The sequence below is a fragment of the Podarcis vaucheri genome (genome assembly GCF_965113315.1).
Source record: "Podarcis vaucheri genome assembly, chromosome: 3".
NCBI lineage: Eukaryota > Metazoa > Chordata > Lepidosauria > Squamata > Lacertidae > Podarcis > Podarcis vaucheri.
Window position 1 is genome coordinate 18,802,150 of NC_138761.1, and position 20,477 is coordinate 18,822,626.

General features: G+C 42.7%; 1 protein-coding gene across 1 annotated transcript in view; it reads right to left on the reverse strand.

Moving 5' to 3' along the window:
- BUB1 (BUB1 mitotic checkpoint serine/threonine kinase) overlaps positions 1 to 20,477 on the reverse strand; it is a 33,911-nt gene that overhangs the window by 12,239 nt on the left and 1,195 nt on the right. Inside the window, 11 exon segments of the mRNA XM_082217388.1 lie at positions 279 to 407; positions 6,629 to 6,681; positions 7,547 to 7,944; positions 9,938 to 10,095; positions 10,687 to 10,880; positions 13,446 to 13,498; positions 13,887 to 13,969; positions 15,713 to 15,756; positions 16,926 to 17,122; positions 18,703 to 18,847; positions 19,684 to 19,743. Coding sequence (XP_082073514.1) covers positions 279 to 407; positions 6,629 to 6,681; positions 7,547 to 7,944; positions 9,938 to 10,095; positions 10,687 to 10,880; positions 13,446 to 13,498; positions 13,887 to 13,969; positions 15,713 to 15,756; positions 16,926 to 17,122; positions 18,703 to 18,847; positions 19,684 to 19,743 — 1,514 coding nt within the window.

Sequence of the window (20,477 nt, forward strand, 5' to 3'; positions counted from 1 at the left end):
ACCCAGAAATAGTACCTTGGATTAAGAACTTTGCTTCAGGATGAGAACAGAAATCGTGTGGCGGCAGCAGCAGGCCCCATTAGCTAAAGTGGTGCTTCAGGTTAAGAACAGTTTCAGGTTAAGAACGGACCTCTGAAATGAATTAAGTACTTAACCTGAGGTACCACTGTGGTCTGGTCAGCGGCTAGCAGCCACAGAGAAGAGGGCTTCCCTCCCCCCCACGGCCAACATGGAAACACAAGTTTTATACTCCTGTTTTGAAGGGACCATATACATACCCAGGGCCTCTTTAGTGTGAACAGTGGGAGATGGAAGTATTTTAGACGGAGTCGCTTGCGTCATACTTGATGTATTTGGAGTGGCTTGACGGTTGTCGTTGAAAATGGAAGAATTCCTACCACCCGATGCTAAAACAGTAAGAAAACCAACATAAGAATTTGACAGTGGGAAACATGCTTTGAAGTTAATGGACTTTATTACACATGGGCTCCTTTATTTCCACCAAAGAAATAGTTAACACTGGAACAAGTAGCAAGAAGACTTTGCTGTGCTTTATAGATCTGCATTCCTCTTAAAAAGAAAAAGAAAAACGAAAGAAATATTTATGCTGTAATTTCTAGTGCCCTGCATTGGTTTCAGAATGGGTAGTGTATATCTCAATAAAGGATAAAACGCTTTTACCCCAAAGTAAAGATAAAATGAATCGTATGAACTGAAGTTATATTTGGAACCCAAATTGATCTTGTAACTGGTATGTAGCAGCCATGGGGGAAACTGTATCTAGAGCTGGTACATACAGTATTTTCAAATTGTTAAGTAGTAAGAGATTTCATGCTTTCAACAATTCAGCTCTCTTTTGGATGGTGTTCATAAGTGTATTTTTGTAAATTCCTGGATTGATAAGGCTTATAGATTTGGGCCGAAAAAAGATTCCAAGATTACCCATGACTGTATGGTCATTTTTAAAACAAAAGAACAAAGAGACACCATTTTAGGACACCACTATAAAAAAGCCTAAAGATAGAAGGGAAGGGGATAATCTTGTTCAAAGAGATCCCAAAACACTTCTTGGCCCTGAGAAATAACTACACAGATTTGGCGACTGCTTTAAGAAGAAAGAATATATTTTTTTCAGGTGGGAGTTTCCAGAAGGTCTCTCTTTCAAGTTCCAAGGGAGAAAACAAAGAATAAGAACTGTGGGAGAGAAAGAAAAATTTCTGGAGAAAAACGTAAAAGAGCTGGGATTGGAAAGTCCTTCCCTCACTGAGAGCAGCAGGCCCCTAAAAATATCAGGATGGCTTTAAAAATTTGCTCCTGGAATGTGAATATTTTAAATTCTCCTCAAAAAAGGAGCCAAGTTTATCACATTTTGGCAAGACAGAATTTGGATGTAATCTGTTTACCGGAAACACATGTTATTAGACTTCTTAGAAAGATTTTACAGAATAAGAAACTTGGACTGGAATTTATTTCATCGGACAAAGTTACAAAAAGAGGTGTGATTTTCTATGTTAAAGAAAAATGAAATCCCAAGTTGATGTTTAAGGATGAGGAGAGGAGATACGTTGCTGTTGAGATTACAGCACAAGGCGATAAGTTTCTTTTATTGGGAATCTATGCACCAAATGATGGTAAAGTGGAATTTTTAAAAAAAATTGGACTCAAGACATAGACTATTTGGATTACAAATTGATTTTAATGGGTGACCTGAATAGGGTAGCCTCAACATTTATGGATAAATCACCAGAACAAAAACTTCAAAATTCTGAAAGGTTACCAAAGATTTTTTTTTGATATGATGGATAAATATGACTTGTCAGATATATGGAGGCTACGGAATCCTACGGAAAGAGATGATACTTTTTTTCTCAAATTCAAGCCAAACATTTTTGAGAAACGACTATTTATGGATTTCTAGAGATCTGGTCCCTAGGGTTTGTAAAACTCAAATCTGTCCTAAGACTTGTTCTGATCATAATGCAGTTTTTGGAAATGAAATTATGTCTGCAGGGTTCCTTCAGATGGAGGATGAATGATGAGTTGTTGAGGAATGAACAGATGATTGGCAAGGCCCAAAAGACTCTAAGAGATTATTTTGAATTAAATATGAATACAGAGGTAGAAACAAGAGTCATTTGGGATGCTAGTAAAGCTGTAATGAGAGGTTTCCTCATACAATAGAATTCGATAAAGAAAAAGATACAGAATGGAAAAAAAGAAAAAATTCTGTCTCAAATAAAAGAAAAAGAGAAGAATTTGAGAGCAATGCCAAAGAGCCAACAGATACAAAAAGAAATTAAAGCTTTGCAAATACAATTTTCTCAAATCATAAATCAAGAAATAGAATGGAAAATAAAAACAATGAAACAGAGGAACTTTGAATCTGCAAATAATTTTGGAAAATTGTTGGCTTGGCAATGAAAAAAGAGACAGAAACAGAATACCATTACAAATATTGTATCTGATGGAAAATCTTTTGAAAACCCTGCAGGCGTAAGGAAATGTTTTCAGAAATATTTTAAACAACTGTATAACAAAGGTAAAGAAGACAAGGATAAAATTGAGCAATTTCTTAATACAAATGAATTTCAGAAAATTCCCACAGATAAGACTCCTACTCAATGGTTTGATTACTAGACAGGAAGTTGAGACAGCTATAAATCAGATGAAACTAGGCAAAGCCCCAAGACCAGATGGGTTATCAGCCACATATTACAAAACTCTGAAAGATTGGCTAATTCAACCATTGGCAGATGTGTGTAATAAGATTTTAAGAGGGGAGAAAGCACCTGAAACCTGGAAAGATGCTTATATAACCCTGATACCGAAATTAGACCATGATAGATTGGATGTTAAAAATTACAGACCAATCTCATTACTTAATGTGGATTATAAATTTTTTGCAAATATTCTGGCTAATAGATTGAAGAAGGTCTTAACAGAGTATATTCATAAGGACCAGGCAGGATTTCTGCCTGGACGACACATGAAAGATAATAATGGGAATTTAATTGATATATTGGAAAGATTAGAAGCTAAAAGAAATTGTAAAGCTTTATTAATGTTTATTGACGCAGAGAAGGCCTTTGATAATATCTCTTGGCTTTTTATGGAAAGAAATTTAGAAAGAATTGAGGTTGGTCAAGAATTCTTAAATAGTATCAAGGCGATCTATTCTGAGCGCAAAGCTAAAATTATTGTTAACAATGTGGTATCAGAGGAAATTAGAATTGAGAAAGGAACCAGGCAAGGGGGTCCACTCTCCGCTCTGTTATTTATTTCAGTTCTGGAGGTTTTGCTAAATATGTTGAGGAAAGAGGAGGTTAAGGGCATTGTAGTAGGTTCTAAACAGTATAAATTAAAAGCCTTTCCTGATGATTTGGTTTTAACTTTACAGGATCCAGAAACCAGTGCAATAAAAGCACTGGAGATGATTCAGGAGTTTGGGCAGGTGGCAGGATTCAAATTAAATAAGAGCAAAACCAAAGTTTTAGAAAAAAAAATTGGACAATGATGAAAGGAGAATTTTTATTGAAAAGACAGGCCTGACCTTTTCGAAAAAAAGTTAAGTACTTAGGGGTAAATTTAACGGTGAAGAACTTATATAAGGACAACTATGTAAAAGTAGGGGATGAAATTAAGAGAATTAGAGATATGGACAAATCTAAAACTCACACTTATGGGCCAAATATTGGTGATTAAGATGAATGTATTGCCGAAAGTGTTGTTCTTGTTTCAAACCCTACTAATTATTGATAATATTAAATGTTTTAAAGAATGGCAGAAGGAGTTGTCAAAGTTTATCTGGCAGGGGAAAAGACCTAGAATTAAATATAAGTTGCTTACGGATGTGAGAGAAAGAGGAGGTTTTCCCTGCCAGATTTGAAGATATATTTTGAAGCTGCGGCCTTCTGCTGGATTAAAGACTGGATACAATTAGACAATGAAGATATCCTGCATTTGGAGGGATTGTATAATAGATTTGGGTGGCAGGCATATCTATGGTATGATAAGATAAAGGCCCATAGTGGTTTCAAGAATCATATAATTAGGAAAACGCTATACAATGTTTGGAGTAGATATAAAGATATTTTTCTACGAAAAACACCCAAATGGATCTCTCCAATGGAAGCACAGGCCCCAAAAAAGTTAAATATGGAAAACAAATGGTTGAGATACTCTGATTTATTGATAGAGAACCAAGAAGGCTTTAAATTAAAACCGTTTGAACAAATTAAAGATAAGGTGAATTGGCTTCAATACTATCAAATTAATGAATTATTCAAGATTGATAAGAGAAATGGTTTTGCAACAGAAAAAACCAAATTGGAGACGGAATTGTTAAGATACTAATGTTAAAAACATGTCTAAAATGTATAATCTGTTGTTGGAGTGGCATACAAAGGATGAACAAGTTAAATTGGTTATGATTGATTGGGCACAAGATGTAGGACATAATATAATGATGGAAGATTGGGAGAGGCTATGGAAGAAAGGGGTAAAATTTACTGCATGTACGATGTTAAAGGAAAATATAATGAAAATGATGTATAGATGGTATTTAACTCCGGTTAAATTAGCTAAGATTTATCATAGTTGTGATAATATATGTTGAAAATGTAAAGAAAGGGAAGGTACCATTTATCACGTGTGGTGGACATGTTCCAAGGTGAGAGACTTCTGGGAAAAGATTTATAATTAATTTTTAAAAATGTTGACATATACATTTATTAAAAAACCAGAGACCTTTCTCCTTGGAATAATAGGTCCTGAACTGCCCAAGAAAGATGTAAAGTTATTTTTGTATGCCACAACTGCTACTCGAATTTTAATAACCAAGAAATGGAAAACACAAGAACTGTGGAAGAATGGCAGATGAAAATGATGGAATATATGGAGTTGGCTGACCTTACTGGAAGAATCCACGACCAAAAAGAAGAGGAATACCAGGAAGAGTGGAAGAAATTTAAGGACTATTTGAATAAGTACTGTGATATTAAAAATTAGAAATTACTTGAAAGTACCTAAATACAGTGGTGCCCCGCAAGACGAAAGCCTCGCAAGACGAAAAAACCCCTAGCCACTAAGCCGCTAATAGCCTTTAAGCCGCTAAGCCTTTAATAGCCGCTAAACTGCTAATAGGGTTGCTTCGCAAGACGAAAAAACCGCTAGACGAAGAGACTCGCGGAACGGATTATTTTCGTCTTGCGAGGCACCACTGTAGGCCTATGATTAAATTAAGAGTTAAAGAAATAAATAAGATTTAGAACTTTAAGGAAAGTTAAGAAATTTTATTTTAATTGGAATATTGTGTTTTTAAAAAATGATATCAGAAAACTGCTACATTTTAATTACAAGGAAATTCAGATGGGAGGGCTCAGAGGAAGCCCAAAATATGTTTATGAGGTTAGAAGTCTAAATAATTAAGTAATTTGTGTTGTTTAGGTGTTTAGGTATTTACCAGTACCTTCTTTCTACTCTCTTTTTTGTTTATATTTGTGATCCTGTCTTTTTTCTTTTTCTTTTCTTTTGTTGTGATATGTGTTATATCTGTAAGAAACTTAATAAAAATTATTTTTTTAAAAAAAATAAGTGTATTTTTGTGTGTGACATTTATATCTCATCCTTCCTCCAAAGTACTCATGTCAGCAAAAAATACCATATTTTTCGCTCTATAGGATGCATCAGACCACAGGACACATCTAGTGTTTGGAGGAGAAAAACAAGGGGAAAAAAATTCTGAATTTCAGAAGCCAGAACAGCAAGAGGGATCGCTGTGCAGTGAAAGCAACAATCCCTCTTGCTGTTCTGGCTTCTGTGACAGCTGCGCAGCCTGCATTCGCTCCATAAGACGCACACAAATTTCCCCTTACTTTTTAGGAGAGAAAAAGTGAGTCTTATAGAGTAAAAAATACGGTACTTCTCTCCCCCCCCCCCGGACTTCCCCCTCTCTTCCACTCCTATCTTTACAGCCACCCTATGAAGTAAGTTAAGCTGAGATAGAAGCTGAGATACAATCATCACATGGATGAGGCAGAATCGGGCTCACAACTGACGCTGCCATGCCAGCCACCCCTTCCAACATCGATGTATGTATTCACACGTCTGTAGGTGCTTCAGAGCACCAGAGTCCCTGCCCAAGAGAGTCCTAGTTGCCTGCATACACTTAGGTGGCCCTTTCTCATGTTCTACTTAAGAACATACCGGCCAGGGTATGTGTGAGTGTAAGCTGCCTGCATGAGATGCTGATGGGGTCGTGGGGTCCAGCTGCCCTTCCTCTATGCAATAATTACATGCATGAAAATAGCTGATGGGGCTGGCCCAGTGTCAACCCATTGTGCTTCATGGCAACATGGGGATTGGAACCTGCAACCTTCTGTCCTTAGTCCTACACCAGACTGGCTTTCCAGTGTTATGCAATGATTCATGAGCATGTTCGCTCCTTGGCCATGAATCCCTTACAGTAGATGGAGTCAACTTTATCATGGAGCCTCAACACAGCTGAACCACAGACCACTCACTGCTTGTAAGATAAACAGGGTTTGCAAGTAGGAGACTTTTGAGTATAGCTCAATAGCCCGCTATGTTAGAGGGCTCACAGAGTATTACAAAGAGAGCAAATTATTACCATCTCTCACTTCTGCGGAGTGTTGCGGTTTCTGATGAGATGTGTCCAAGTGCCTGCACAGAAAAGCCAATGTGTTAAGTTCTCTAGTATCGGTTAAAGGCAACCTAATTCTTACAAGGTCAAAAACAGGGAGTGAAATATGAACAACATATTTGAGTAAGTGCTCAAAATGAGAGATGGGTGAAAGGAAGTGAATGGCTTTTATGACAGAGCCATCTACTGAAAAGGAGCAGGGTGGTTTTAGGTCTGCCCAAAAATGCCATAGCACCGCTTCTCCCGGTATGCCCCATGGAGGACCTTAAGGTCCACAAATAGCAACACCCTAGAGGTCCCGGGCCCTAAGGAAGTTAGATTAGCCTCAACCAGAGCCAGGGCTTTTTCAACACTGGTGGAACGCTCTGTCTCATGAGACCAGGGCCCTGCAGGATCTGATTTTTTTCCGCAGGGCCTGTAGGACAGAGTTGTTCCGCCTGGCCTTTGGCTTGGAGTCAATTTGATACCCTCCCCCTCTTTCTTTTTCCTTTCTCCTCCTGTGATGAGGCTTCATTTTAATTGTTTTAATGTTGTATTTTAATCTTGCTTTTAAGTTGTATTCATTCAACTCGTTTTTATTATTGGTTATTAGCCGCCCTGAGCCCGGCCTTGGCTGGGGAGGGCGGGGTATAAATAAAATTTATTATTATTATTGGCAAACTCGGCCCTCTAGATGTTTTGAGACTACAATTCCCATCATCCCTGACCACTGGTCCTGTTAGCTAGGGGTGATGGATGGACCGAGTTTGCCTATGCCTGCCATAGCATGTCTTCGCAAATAATCCCCCTAAAGGAACGCACTCCAAGTTCCCCTCACCTAGTTAAAAGAAAAACTAGGGGAAAAAACAATGGAGACAGGCGTTAAGAGGCCTAGTTTTCACTTACTGCTCTCCATGATGGTAAATGTTGGAGAGGATAGCACGTTTCTGGGGCGGCTGATCATCGGAGCTGACTTGAAATCTGTGCAGACTATTCTCACAATCTTCAAGATCAAGTTTCGCTTTGGATGCAGCCTTTCCGCTGGGGATGGTTGATGCAGAAACCAAGATTGGTTGTTGCTGGAAATTCCTGACCGGTTGTGTAGCTGAAGCACCACCCACCAAAATCTCATCGGAAACTGCTATTTGCTGCCGACTTCCTACCAGCTGTGAAGCCGAAGCACCTGATGCCAAACTCTGATGTTCTGTCCCCAAATTCAAAGACTTTTGTAGGTATCCAGCTAGGGAAGGTACTGCCCGCTCTGGCAGATCCTGAGCTGTACAGGTTTGTACGTATGGGTCATCCTTAAAAAGTGAAGAAAGACAACATTTAGGCAAGGAGAAACTTACACAATGTTTTAATGCACTTCTGACCCTGTCCAGCAACCTGTGGCATTTCAAGACAGAAGTGTTAGCATGAAAATTGTGCATATTTTAAAAAACTTAGAATGGGTTTAAAGCTTTAAGGAATTTTTAATCAATTTAAAGCTGCTTTCCCATCATGCCCTGAAGACTTAGGGTAGAAATGTGTTTTAACACAGGAAGGACATACAAGTTTTGAAAGTTAGGCAATTCAAACAATACCATCTATTGCAGGACCAATAGGTATCGTTGTCCATCAGCGAGATGCGTTCCTCATTCCTATCCTATTGACTTGAAGCCAGATGTGGCCAGTACAGTGCCTTCTAGATGCTGTTGTACTATAACTCCCAACACCCCTGTCCACTGGCTGTGGCTAATGGGAGCTATAGTCCAACAATCATCTGCAGGGCACCACGTTAGCTTCCCCCACCAGCCCAACTGAAACAAAACCCACTGTCTAACCAAAGGAGCCAGGGCTACAGCACATTGCTTTGGCTTGGAGAAGGTCTCAGATACTATTTCCAACTCAAGCAGAGATTGTGGGAAGAACCTGGAGAGCCGCTGCTCCCAATGCTAGGCGAGACTGGCTAGTGGGCCAACTCTGTAAAGTAATATATTCACTAAATAACAAATACGCACAGCTCCTGAAAAACAACCTGACTTGGATTTTGGAAAGCTTATACAGGCTTGGAGTTGGAGAGCAACTACTGAAAATACCTTTAGGTACACGTTTTTGCAGTTTATCCTTTCAATCAACAACAACAACAACAATAATAATACAGTGGTGCCCCGCAAGACGAATGCCTCGCAAGACGGAAAACTCACTAGACGAAAAAGTTTTCCGTTTTGGAGGTGCTTCGCAAAACGAATTTCCTATGGGCTTGCTTCGCAAGACGACAATGTCTTGCGAGTTCCTGCTGGTTTTTTTTCCTCCCCCCCTTTTTCTAAGCCGCTAAGTCGCTTATCAGCTGATCCGATCAGCAGATAAGCCGCTAAAAGTGCTAATAGCGCTAATCCGTCAATGGGCTTGCTTCGCAAGACGAAAAAACCGCTAGACGAAGAGAATCACAGAACGGATTCTTTTCGTCTTGCGAGGCACCACTGTATTTTATTATTTATACCCTGCCCATCTGGCTGAATTTCTCCAGCCACTCTGGGCGGCTCCCAATCAAGTGTTAAAAACAATACAGCATTAAATATTAAAAACTTCCCTAAACTGGGCTGCCTTCAGATGTCTTTTAAAGAGAAGATAGCTGCTTATTTCCTTCACATCTGAAGGGAGGTCGTTCCACAGGGCAGGTGCAACTACCGAGAAGGCCCTCTGTATGGTTCCCTGTAACCTCACTTCTCGCAATGAGGGAACCACCAGAAGGCCCTCAATGCTGGATCTCAGTGTGCAGGCTGGGGTGGAGACGCTCCTTCAGGTATACAGGACCGAGGCCAATTCAAAGGTCAGCACCAACACTTTGAATTGTGCTCAGAAACACACTGGCAGCCAATGCAGATCTCTCAGGACCGGTGTTATGTGGCCTCGGCGGCCACTCCCAGTCACCAGTCTAGCTGCCGCATTCTGAATTAATTGCAGTTTCCGGGTCACCTTCAAAGGTAGCTCCACACAGAGCGCATTGCAGTAGTCCAAGTGGGAGATGACTCATACATGAGCTCTGTTTTAACAGTGTCTTGAGGATGCTGTTGCTTAGTCTTAACTCTCACAAAGAGATATGGCTGGGGTATCTCACTAGAGCCGTTAATGAGAAGGGGGGCAGCTATGGGTCCTGGCGTGGAGTCTCTGTTGCTCCCCAAGGGTGAGAGAGGCGAGGAAGTCAGCACTTTCAAAGCATATTTTTCAATCAAGTAACATTTTGATGTTAACAACGCAGAGAATGAATATTTAAAATAATGCCAATATAGTATGCAGTATCACAAACATACATACCACTGTGGGGCTTTGAAGGGATTGCCAAGTAGATGGCTGTGCTGCAGTTTTCTGGGATGTTGATGATGTCTGGGAGAGCTGATCTAGCCTCTGCTGTAGTTTCTGTAGCTCAAGAAGGTCATTTTCCTTCTTCTTCAAAAATTCTCTCTCATCATCCTCTGAATGTCAAATGCAATATTGCAGAAAACAAAGCATCTGTATGAATATTTTTTTATTTTGGAGAAAGGTGGTATCTCTCTCCCACTGCCTCTTTGGTTATTGTTAATAGCTATTATAAATAATAGCTATTATAAATTGTTAATAGCTATTATAAAAGGAAACTTAGCAACTCTGAAAAAACAGGAAAAGATAGACAGAGGCCAGGACAGAAGCCAGCATGACAGACAAGGTGTCAAAAATACTTGTTAATTCTGACTATGTTAAGGTCTCCAAGGATACAGGATACATCTACATACAAAAATTGAATGAGTTACTTTGGATAAGTTGCCATATCTGAGAACTTTTAGGAAAATCTGGAAGGGACAGGCCTTGTAATGGTTAGCTTCCCACTGCCACTATGTTTTCGGCTATTACTAAGATCATCAATGTGAAAATTGTGTCCTATTTATTTCAATGTGACACGAAGTCCAACTAGTTTAGCCTGGGTCCAGTTTAGCATAGCTGCATGTTTTGTCTAATATTAAAATGTCTTGCAACTCTGTCTTCAGGCTCTGGAGCAAGATTAGCTGGAAGTCTTAACTTGTAATTACCCCATTTTTTGTTCCTTTTCAGCTGCTCAGCTTTTTTAAAATGTGCATTCGCTCTGACTTCTTCAAAGCACAATTCAGAACCTTCACAGAAGAGAAGGTTCTTGTCGTACATGACCTTCTGCTCAAGGTTAGGATTGGATGGAGTCGGTAGGATTTCTGACCTGGAAATAGTGGTGACATATCTAGGCTGTTCCCTGTGGAGGAAAAGAAGTGGCAAGTTTCTTTACAGCAACTATTGGCAGAGTCTCTGCCCAAGGGCACCCAAAACAGCATGCAACACTCCGAACAAGGGGGACCATTTAAACACAAACAAGCAACATCCTATCCTATCATGAAGCCAACAAATGGTAATGCCAACAAGCAATCTGTGATTAACAGTGCCAGCCTCTAGACAACACCAATTCAAACGCCAAAAGGGTCTTTTGAGAAGGGAGATGTTCATAGGGTGCTCTTGGGTTTGTCTCTCCCCTTGTTCAGTCTAGCCTACTAGAAATGTGCATTCACTTTGGAGAAAGCCCAAATACCAAAGCGAGTTGCAACTTTCAGACCTACAAGGAAAACAAGCCTTCCCCAGTGCTGTCAAAAACAAAATAGGCTAGCCCTGAAATTCCAGAACTCCACAGAGTATTAGAGCTGTGATAGGCCCAATATATGTATTTTTTGAGATGTTATTTCCCACCCCAGCCCCATGTAAATGAATGGAGACAGTGCTGCCTTCATCGGCAAGACTGGACATAGGGGGGAAATGAAGACTGAACCTTGGAAATAGCTGAGGGAGAAGTCCACTGCTCAGAGACGGCTCCTTTGCCTGAAAGGCCATTGTCTTGGCAGGGTGGACTTCCCCCACCCTCCTCCCCAGCTATTTTTTTGGGGTGCTGCCTTTATTTTCCCAACTAGCAAGTTGCTCTATTCGTCAGCAAACTTCAGAGTAGTTCCTGTTCATGTTGTAGGAGCAAGCAGGGACTGCTCTGAAGACCCATAAGGAAGGGGCTCTGACAGCTGCTCCAGTGCAAACTTTCATTGAACGGAGACCTCCGATCATTTGAAAAAACCAAAAGAGGCACCATCCTAAGCAAAGAGGCCTTTGTGTTTAACGAAAACACAAAGCAGGTTAAAAACTGAATTAGGGGAAGGGGAGGTTCTATGCACATCCCAATAACCATAGGATTGTTGTGATGATAAAGGGGAATACCTTGTAACCTGCTCCTTTACCAAATGTTAGGGTAAAAATGAGGTAAAATGTCAATAAGAAATTAGGGCAGGAACAAGGCAGATCTCCTTAGGAAATGTATTACAGAGTGAGTGCTACCAATGAAAACTAGGTAATGCTTAGAAGGGAAAGCAGAGTTTCCCCCTGGACTCAAGAGACAGGGCAAAGATGCACATTCAAGTATGCATGACCCAAGCCATTTAAGAATGGACATTCAAGTTGCTTACATTTTTACAGTTACAGTGGTGCCTCGCAAGACGAAATTAATTCGTTCCGCAAGTCTCTTCGTCTTGCGGTTTTTTCGTCTTGCGATGCAAGGTTTCCCATAGGAATGCATTGAAAATCAATTAATGCGTTCCTAGGGAAACCGCCTTCAGACCAGGTCCGGGGACAGTCTGTCCCCGGACCTCTTCTGAAGGCTGGGGGGGGGGGACAAGGGCTTTTCTTCCCACCCCCAGCATTTTAAAAAACCCTGGGACAGCGGAGGACTTCTCCGCTGTCCGGGGCGATTTAAAAGCCCCTGGGAAGGCAGGCAGGGGGGACAAAGACTTTCACCCCTGCCCGCCTTCAGAAGGTGTTCCCGCCCCCCGCCCCACTTCGGAACAGCTTTCCGAAGTGGGGCGGCTGGGGCAGGTGACCCCGCCCCCCCTCCCCACTTCGGAACAGCTTTCCGAAGTGGGGCGGCTGGGGCAAGTGTCCCCGCCCCCCCTCCCCACTTCGGAACAGCTTTCAGAAGTGGGGCGGCTGGGGCAGGTGTCCCCGCCCCCCCGCCCCACTTCGGAACAGCTTTCCGAAGTGGGGCGGCTGGGGCAGGTGTCCCCGCCCCCCCGCCCCACTTCGGAACAGCTTTCCGAAGTGGGGCGGCTGGGGCAGGTGTCCCCGCCCCCCCCCTCCCCACTTCGGAACAGCTTTCCGAAGTGGGGCGGCTGGGGCAGGTGTCGGGCTGCCGACCCCCAGCATTTTAAAACCTTCCCGGGACACGGGGAGATTTTAAAATGCTGGGGGTCGGCAGCGCTTCGCTCCCGACCCCCAGCATTTTAAAACCTTCCCGGGACATGGGGAGATTCTAAAATGCTGGGGGTCGGCAGCGCTTCGCTCCCGACCCCCAGCATTTTAAAATCTCCCCGGGACAGGGGGAGATTTTAAAATGCTGGGGGTCGGCAGCCCCCAGCATTTTAAAATCTCCCCGGGACAGAGACTTCTCTGCTGTCCCTTGGAGATTTTAAAATGCTGGGGGTCGGCAGCGAACGCTTCGCTCCCGCCCGCCAGCATTTTAAGATCGCCCGGGGCAGGCGGGGGGGGGAGGCAGGCGGGGGGAGCAAAGACTTTTGCCCCCCGCCGGCCTTCAGAAGAGGTCCTCTTCTGAAGGCCGGCTGTGGGCGAAAGTCTTTGCTCCCGACCGCCAGCATTTCCCTATGGGCTTTCGTCTTGCGATGCAAGCCCATAGGGAAATTCGTCTTGCGAAGCGCCTCCAAAACAGAAAACCCTTTCGTCTTGCTGGTTTTCCATCTTGTGAGACATTGGTCTTGCGGGGTACCACTGTACTTACATTTTTTCTTGTTCCCTACAGATGATGGGCTGTTGTTCAGAATTGGCTGGATTCTAGAAAATAGGAGAGGAAATTCAGTTTGAGGATTCTTTTAGCACAGGGCTGAAAAGACAAGGAACAGGGCAGCGGAAGAAGAAAGATACGAATTTAATAAATAACAATATTAAACAGAGGCCTCATGTGACCTTCCCAGAGCCAAGTAAGCAAGGCGGAGGGTTTAAAAACTTTCTGTGGCAGGAAAACCTAGTTTGGAAAGAGTTTTTTAAAGCCCTCTGCCTTGCTTAATGGGCCCTGGGAAGGTCATGTGAGATTTAATGAAGACTTCAGGAGATATTACAAGATCTCGGACAGCCTCTTCCAACTGTTTCCCCCATTCTCCACTTATATTCCTGCCACCTGTTCAGAGCTGCAATCACGTAGCGAGTTGAGGTTCTACTGTACCTGATTTTGATTAGCACAGACTGGGCCTTCTTTAGGAGCCATCTGATTTGACATTTGGGGATTAAGAGGCTGCAGAACACCAACTACAGGAGGAAAAAATACCATGAGAAAAACCAAGAATGGATGCTGATCATTAAAGACAGTTCACATATAAAAGGGACGAGGAACCTGTAGCCTTCCAGATGAACTCCTACCAGCCCCAGCAAGCACAGCTAATTATCAGGATGGTGAGAGCTATAGCCCAAGAACATCCAGGTCCACAGGTTCCCCATCCCTGATCTAAGACTACTTCCACAAGATGATGATGGGGAAATGACTGGCTTCTAGGATCTGGTCTGTTTCTTTGCATTAAAAGTGTTTGGTGTAGAATGCACCAGAACAGCAATACCACTTCAAACAAGTAAGATTATAACCTAAATCTAAATCTCTATCTCTTTCACTGGCTACTTGGCTGAAGGCAAAAAACAGGCTAGAATAGAATGTATAAAATGAGCTTCTGTCATCTCTGTCTACAAAAGAAGTTCAACAATGCCATTGCACCATAGCAATGTAGAGCGAAGCAATGGGGACGTCCAGAGGAATCACTCGAAACTGAGCAATTGGAGGCTATTTTCTATCCTCTAGCAGCCTCCTGCGTCCCACTCCACACTGTCTAGGAGGGCCATCCAACTTTTTGGAAAGAATTTTCAGGGTTCCCAGATGGTTGCAGGGGAGAGGAGGGAATGGAAAGTTACCCTTCCCTAAGTTAACCTAGCTTGGGATCCAAGCTATTGTATTTATGCAGAGCTCTTTCTCTCATTCCTTTATTTTCTTTCCACTGGGCACACTCTCACTTAACCGGTGCTTTTTCTCCAGTCCAAAACATGCGTCCTAGTCCAGTTCTGACCATTTTGGTCCGCAAACATGATACCTTGGCAAGTGTGTGGAAGGACTACAGCTCAGTGTTACATCATCTGCTTTGCAGGTAAAGGTACCCCTGCCCGTACGGGCCAGTCGTGTCCAACTCTGGGGTTGTGAGCCCATCTCGCTTAAGAGGCCAGGGGCCAGCGCTGTCCGAAGACACTTCCGGGTCATGTGGCCAGTGTGACGAAGCTGCTCTGGCGAGCCAGCACCAGCGCAGCACACGGAAACGCCGTTTACCTTCCCGCTAAAAAGCGGTACCTATTTATCTACTTGCATTTAAGGGTGCTTTCGAACTGCTAGGTGGGCAGGAGCTGGGACCGAACAACGGGAGCTCACCCCGCCGCGGGGATTCGAACCGCCGGCCATACGATTGGCATGTCCTAGGCGCTGAGGTTTTACCCACAGCGCCACCTGCGCTTTGCAGGTAGGAGGTCCCAAAGTCAATACCCAGCCTCTCCAGTTAGTTATGGGACAGAACTCCATCTGAAATCCTGGAAAGCTGCTAACAGTCAGTGCAGACAATACTGAACTGGCTGCAGCATAAGGGAGCTTTCTGTGTTCCTCTGCCCTTGAACAAACATATGGGTTCAGTTTGCTGCAATCCTGCCTCCTTGTTCACAGCAAACTCTCTTCGTTCACAGGACAAAAATCCAACTCTTTGTTTCAGAGGACAGCCACCCATCAGTTCCCCCCTATACAGAACCAGTAGATCGTGAAGATTTTCAAGAGTCCTTGGAGACAATGCCACAGTGTGCAGTGCCATCAGGCAGAGACACAAAGGTTTTACATTAGCATCATTTCAGTTCCCTCTCTGAAGGGTGTGACCCTCAAGTTTATTTTCAGGAATTCTGACATTACTAAATTAAATTCTTAAAAAGCAAGTCGTAAGATTATTACATTGAAAGTGCAGAAAGTAAACCTACCGTGATTTGAAATTTGATTCTGAGGTAAGCAACTCTGCAAAAATCTAGGTTGAAGAGAAGAGACCGTAACTAGCATTGGCGATGGAAGGTTAAGAAGTCAAATACTTCTGTATCAAATAAGATTTAATTTAAAAGCTCGAGTCAAAGTTTAAAGATCACAGCACAGACAGCTTAAAAGCAGGTCACACAACAGCAATTTTCTAAAGTTGGTCACAATGAAATTATTCCCTAATCACCTACATACTCTCGTTATCACCAAGCACAACACATACTTCACGTGCCAATTAGAGTTTGAAAGCCTTTAACTCTTAAGCTTCATTTTCAGCCTCACCACTGTCATGAGATGCAGCTTTTTTGGTTTGTTTTTTTTTTACAAAGAAGCACATATGGTCTTTGAATCTGTTATTCCAAGTTTTCCAGCTCACGCTTAATCAGACAACACCTGAGGCTTGAAAAAAATCTCAGCATATACCTATATACACTCTGTCACAAGAGACTAGGGGCCTGCGGGATTTGACATCTTTCCGCAGGGCCTGCAAGACAGAGCTGTTCCGCCTGGCCTTTCGTTTGGACTCAGTCTGACCCTTATGGTTTTGATCTAGGAAGCTGCATTTTAAATTGTATTTTAACCTGTATTTTAAATTGGGGTTTTTTCCCTTCCCTATTACGTTTCTATTGCAATTTTACTGGTGTTAGCCGCCTTGAGCCTGGCTCTGGCCGGGGAGGGTGGGGTATAAATAAAAATTATTATTATTATTATTAATAATAATAATACTTTCCTCCGCAACAGGGAAGGTCCAGGAGGCCAAATGCAGCCTCAAAAGTCCTTTCTATCTAGGCCCCAGAACTATCCTCAGGCCCCACCCTTTCCCCCCAACTCATGGCCCTCCTTTTGCCTGTTTGGAATGTGTACCCAAACAGTGATGCCCCTTGCTTTCTTGGATGGAGCATAGAGAAGGGTGTCTGAATGTGTGTCGAACCTAGTCTACAGAGCAGGTAAAATTTACATTTGCTGCTCTACCCACTTTTCCTCTGACCCGCCCATCAAAAGCCACCCACAGGAGCTGGGATAGGTGTGGCCTGGGAAGGGGGCCAAGGGGCCAAACAAAAAGACCTGGAGGGGCACATTCTGCCCCATACTAGAGGTTCTTTGCTTGGACTCCACTGTCTTTACAAAATCAGTTTGTCAATCACAGACCAAATATAGACATACCTGTACTGTTGATGCAGCTTCTCCATTGGTTCTGCTCCATTGTGAATACCCATTTGAATAACAGCACTTGCATGAGATATATTTCCTTGCATGCCAAGCTTCTGAGCCCAAGCACAATACAGAAGAGATGATTTGCTACCAACCCCTTGGCTGCACAAATAGTCAAAAAAATTGCTCGGCTTATCGATGAAGTCGGCCTAGAGGAGATATAGACATATGCACATTAACATTCATTTAAAAGAAAGTGAAGTCAGCTTAGTAACAATAATGTTCCGTTATAAAAGCAAGGACAAGAAAACAACCAACACTACCATCGCTATTTGCAAACTAGCTTTCTATGAGTGTGAAAACATCTTTCAAGACAAGCTACTCATCTGGGTGGCAATTTTGAATTGAGCATAAGTGACCGAAAGGCCACTCATTGATTCATGACCACATGAACCAAGAAGAGAGTAAAGGGCTCTTCAATCTCTTCTTGTCCATTCTACACCTCAGCTGCTCACTCCCTTGTACAAGCCAAGGAATAGGCATCAGTAGTTGAAGTACAGAGTGGGAGAACTCCAAGCCCTGCAGACAAGGCCATCTCTATCACCTGGCCAAGTGGAAGAAGGTATCCAGTTCATTTCCCGGTATGTCTGGTTAAAAAGATCTCTGTCAGCAGGTGTGGAGAAAGATCCCTATCAGAAAGTCTGGATTGCTGCTGCCAGCAAAAGCAGACTACTTTGCAACCATATCACTATTTTTTTAAATGGCATGAATGGACAATAATGAGATGGACCAATAGAAAAAGTAAATTGCCTTATACCAAGTCCATCTAGCTCAGCACTGGCTACCCTGACTGGCAGCGATTCTGCAGGGCTTCATAGAATCATTGAATTGTAGACTTGGAAGGGATCCTAAGGGTCATCTAGTCCAACCCCCTGCAATGCAGGAATCCCAGTTAGAGCATACATGACAGAGGAGCCAGATGGGCAGGGTATAAATAATAAAATGATGATGATGACGCAGGAATTGTTTCTAGTCTTACCTGGGGATGCCAGGGACTGAATCTGGGACTTCTTGCATACAAATCAGATGCTCTGCTATTGAGCTCCGAACCTCCCCTGATGATGTGACTTATTAAAAAGCAGCTTCACGGGCTAAAAGGAGAGTTTTGCTACATATTCAGAGCAGGCGTGCCGCAGAATGTGTGGTACAAGAGCTATCTGCTTGGGCTTGGTTAGAGTAAAGGGCCAAGTAAAACTTTGATTGTGTCTTGGTTCACACAGAAGAAAACACTTGTGACACATCACAGGAGATTGGAGAGGATGAGGGGGGTCAGGGGGTCTCCAGGTTGCCATCCAAAGAAGAAGGATGGTGAATGTTCAGCCCTAGAGATGTTGCTGGACTCAAATTTCCATCAACGCTAGCCAGCTTTGACAATGGTCAGGGCAAAGGAATTGGAGTCCAGCATCATCTGGAAGGTGACAGGATACGCACCCCTGCACTAAAAGATACCCCCACACTCTGACATTCCTTTTAATTGCTAACTAACCAGATAAACAGGACTTCCACTGAACGCCAATAAACATCAGATTAAACATTACACAATCCAAAGGTACAATAATTTAGATTCTTTTAATGCAAACATATTTATATCCCAACTTATAATTATATAATTTAAGGCTACTTACATCAATCCAAAAAAAACAAACAAAACAAAACAAAACTTAAAAGCAATTTACTGTTCAGCATGTGCAAAGTTTTAATAAATTGTGCATCTGTTCTGTATACGTACAAACGTCACACAGCAGTTGATGAATCTTGCGTCGTGCTGGTACCTCTGGTCACTTAAAAATATTTTCACAAGCCGCTCCAGCAGGTACAGCAGGTGCTTTTGTCTCCCTTCTACTCCCGATACACCTTCAACCCACTGAAAATACCTAAAAAGAGGAGCTGATCAATAGTATGTCTTACAGCAGCGTTTCCCAATCTTGGATCCCCAGACGTTGTCGAACTACAGCTCCCATCTGCTCCAGCCAGCATGGCCAATTACCAGGGATAATGGAAAAGGTAGCTGAAAAACAGCTGGACACCCAAGGATGGGAAAGGCTGCCTTACAGTATAGTTAGAATCCCTACCAAATATGCGGCCAGACACTATGAAGACATTTCACCAAAAGGAGCTGTTAACACGGATGCTGCCAGCTGCCAGGATCTCTATAGCAAAACAGTGGAAAGCATTTTTTAAAAATCTGACTGCATCCTTATGATATAAAAACCTTTGGAATTCAGTTATTGCAGAAAAACTAACACAAACTACAGGTCTCTAAGGGGCAAGAATATCTTGATCATTTTTAATCATTATGGAGGGGTTTTATTTCATATGGTTTAGTTTCAGATATACAGGCATCTCCCTGCTCTCCATTTAGAGAAATGTGGTTGCCATTGATTTTAGATTGGGTGTTATTATTTAGCTTTAGTTTGGAGTAATTGGTCTTTTTTGTTAGTACAGTCATACCTCGGGCTGAAGTAGTTTCGGGATAAGTATTTTCGGGTTGCGCACTGTGGCGACCCGGAAGTAACGGAGCACGTTACTTCCGCGTTTTGCCACTTGCGCTCAAAATGACGTCATGCGCAGAAGCAGCAAATCGCGACCCGTGCAGACACAGGTTGCGTTCGCTTCTGGATACGAATGGGGCTGTACTTTTTTGTTTGTGGTTATAAAATAACTTGAATAAATCTAGAAAAGATAGAGGGCAGTCAGAGGAAAGACTAACCTATACCAAGGATCAAGTGGGTCATCACCGCTGTAGTTCTGTATGAGAGTTTCAAACATTCTGTGAAACAAAGCAGACAGCATCATATCAGTATTTAACACAACATGGCAGTTTAGCAGTATTTGAATGGATCTGGCACTGTATCCCACAGTGCTTTCACAGACCCCTTCAAAGATACATGTGCCTGATTTCTTCCCCCTCCCCTTGCCACAAACTAGGGCTAAATTGGTGGCTCCAAACTGTCAAGGTAAGGGAGGGCCACCAGTATCCACCAACATAAACAGACGTGCTGTCAGCCTTCAAAAACCTGAAACTGGCTCTGAATGAAAGTGAAAACATGCGCTCAATATACTCAACCTTTTCAGTTGGCACTGAAGCTCTAGAATGTCATCTTTATGCTGTGAACCACCCTCAGATATTTGGATGAAGGGTAGCATACAAATATTATCAATAATAATCTGTAGCTAGGCCTGTATGGAACTGTCACTATGTGCCTCCTGGTACCTGCTAGGGGATTTTCTTTCTTTAATTGAAGGGGTGGGCTAAATCAATCACCTGTTGCTTGACAACTCTTACCATTAAAGTATTTTATCACACTCTTTGACCCATGACATTTAGGATTGCCACCAGACGCAGGTGCTGCTGTGATTTAAACCACAGAGTCTAGAGCTTGCCGATCAGAAGGTCGGCGGTTTGAATCTCCGCAACGGGGTGAGCTCCCGTTGCTCATTCCCTGCTCCTGCCCACCTAGCAGTTTGAAAGCACATCAAGTGCAAGTAGATAAATAGGTACCA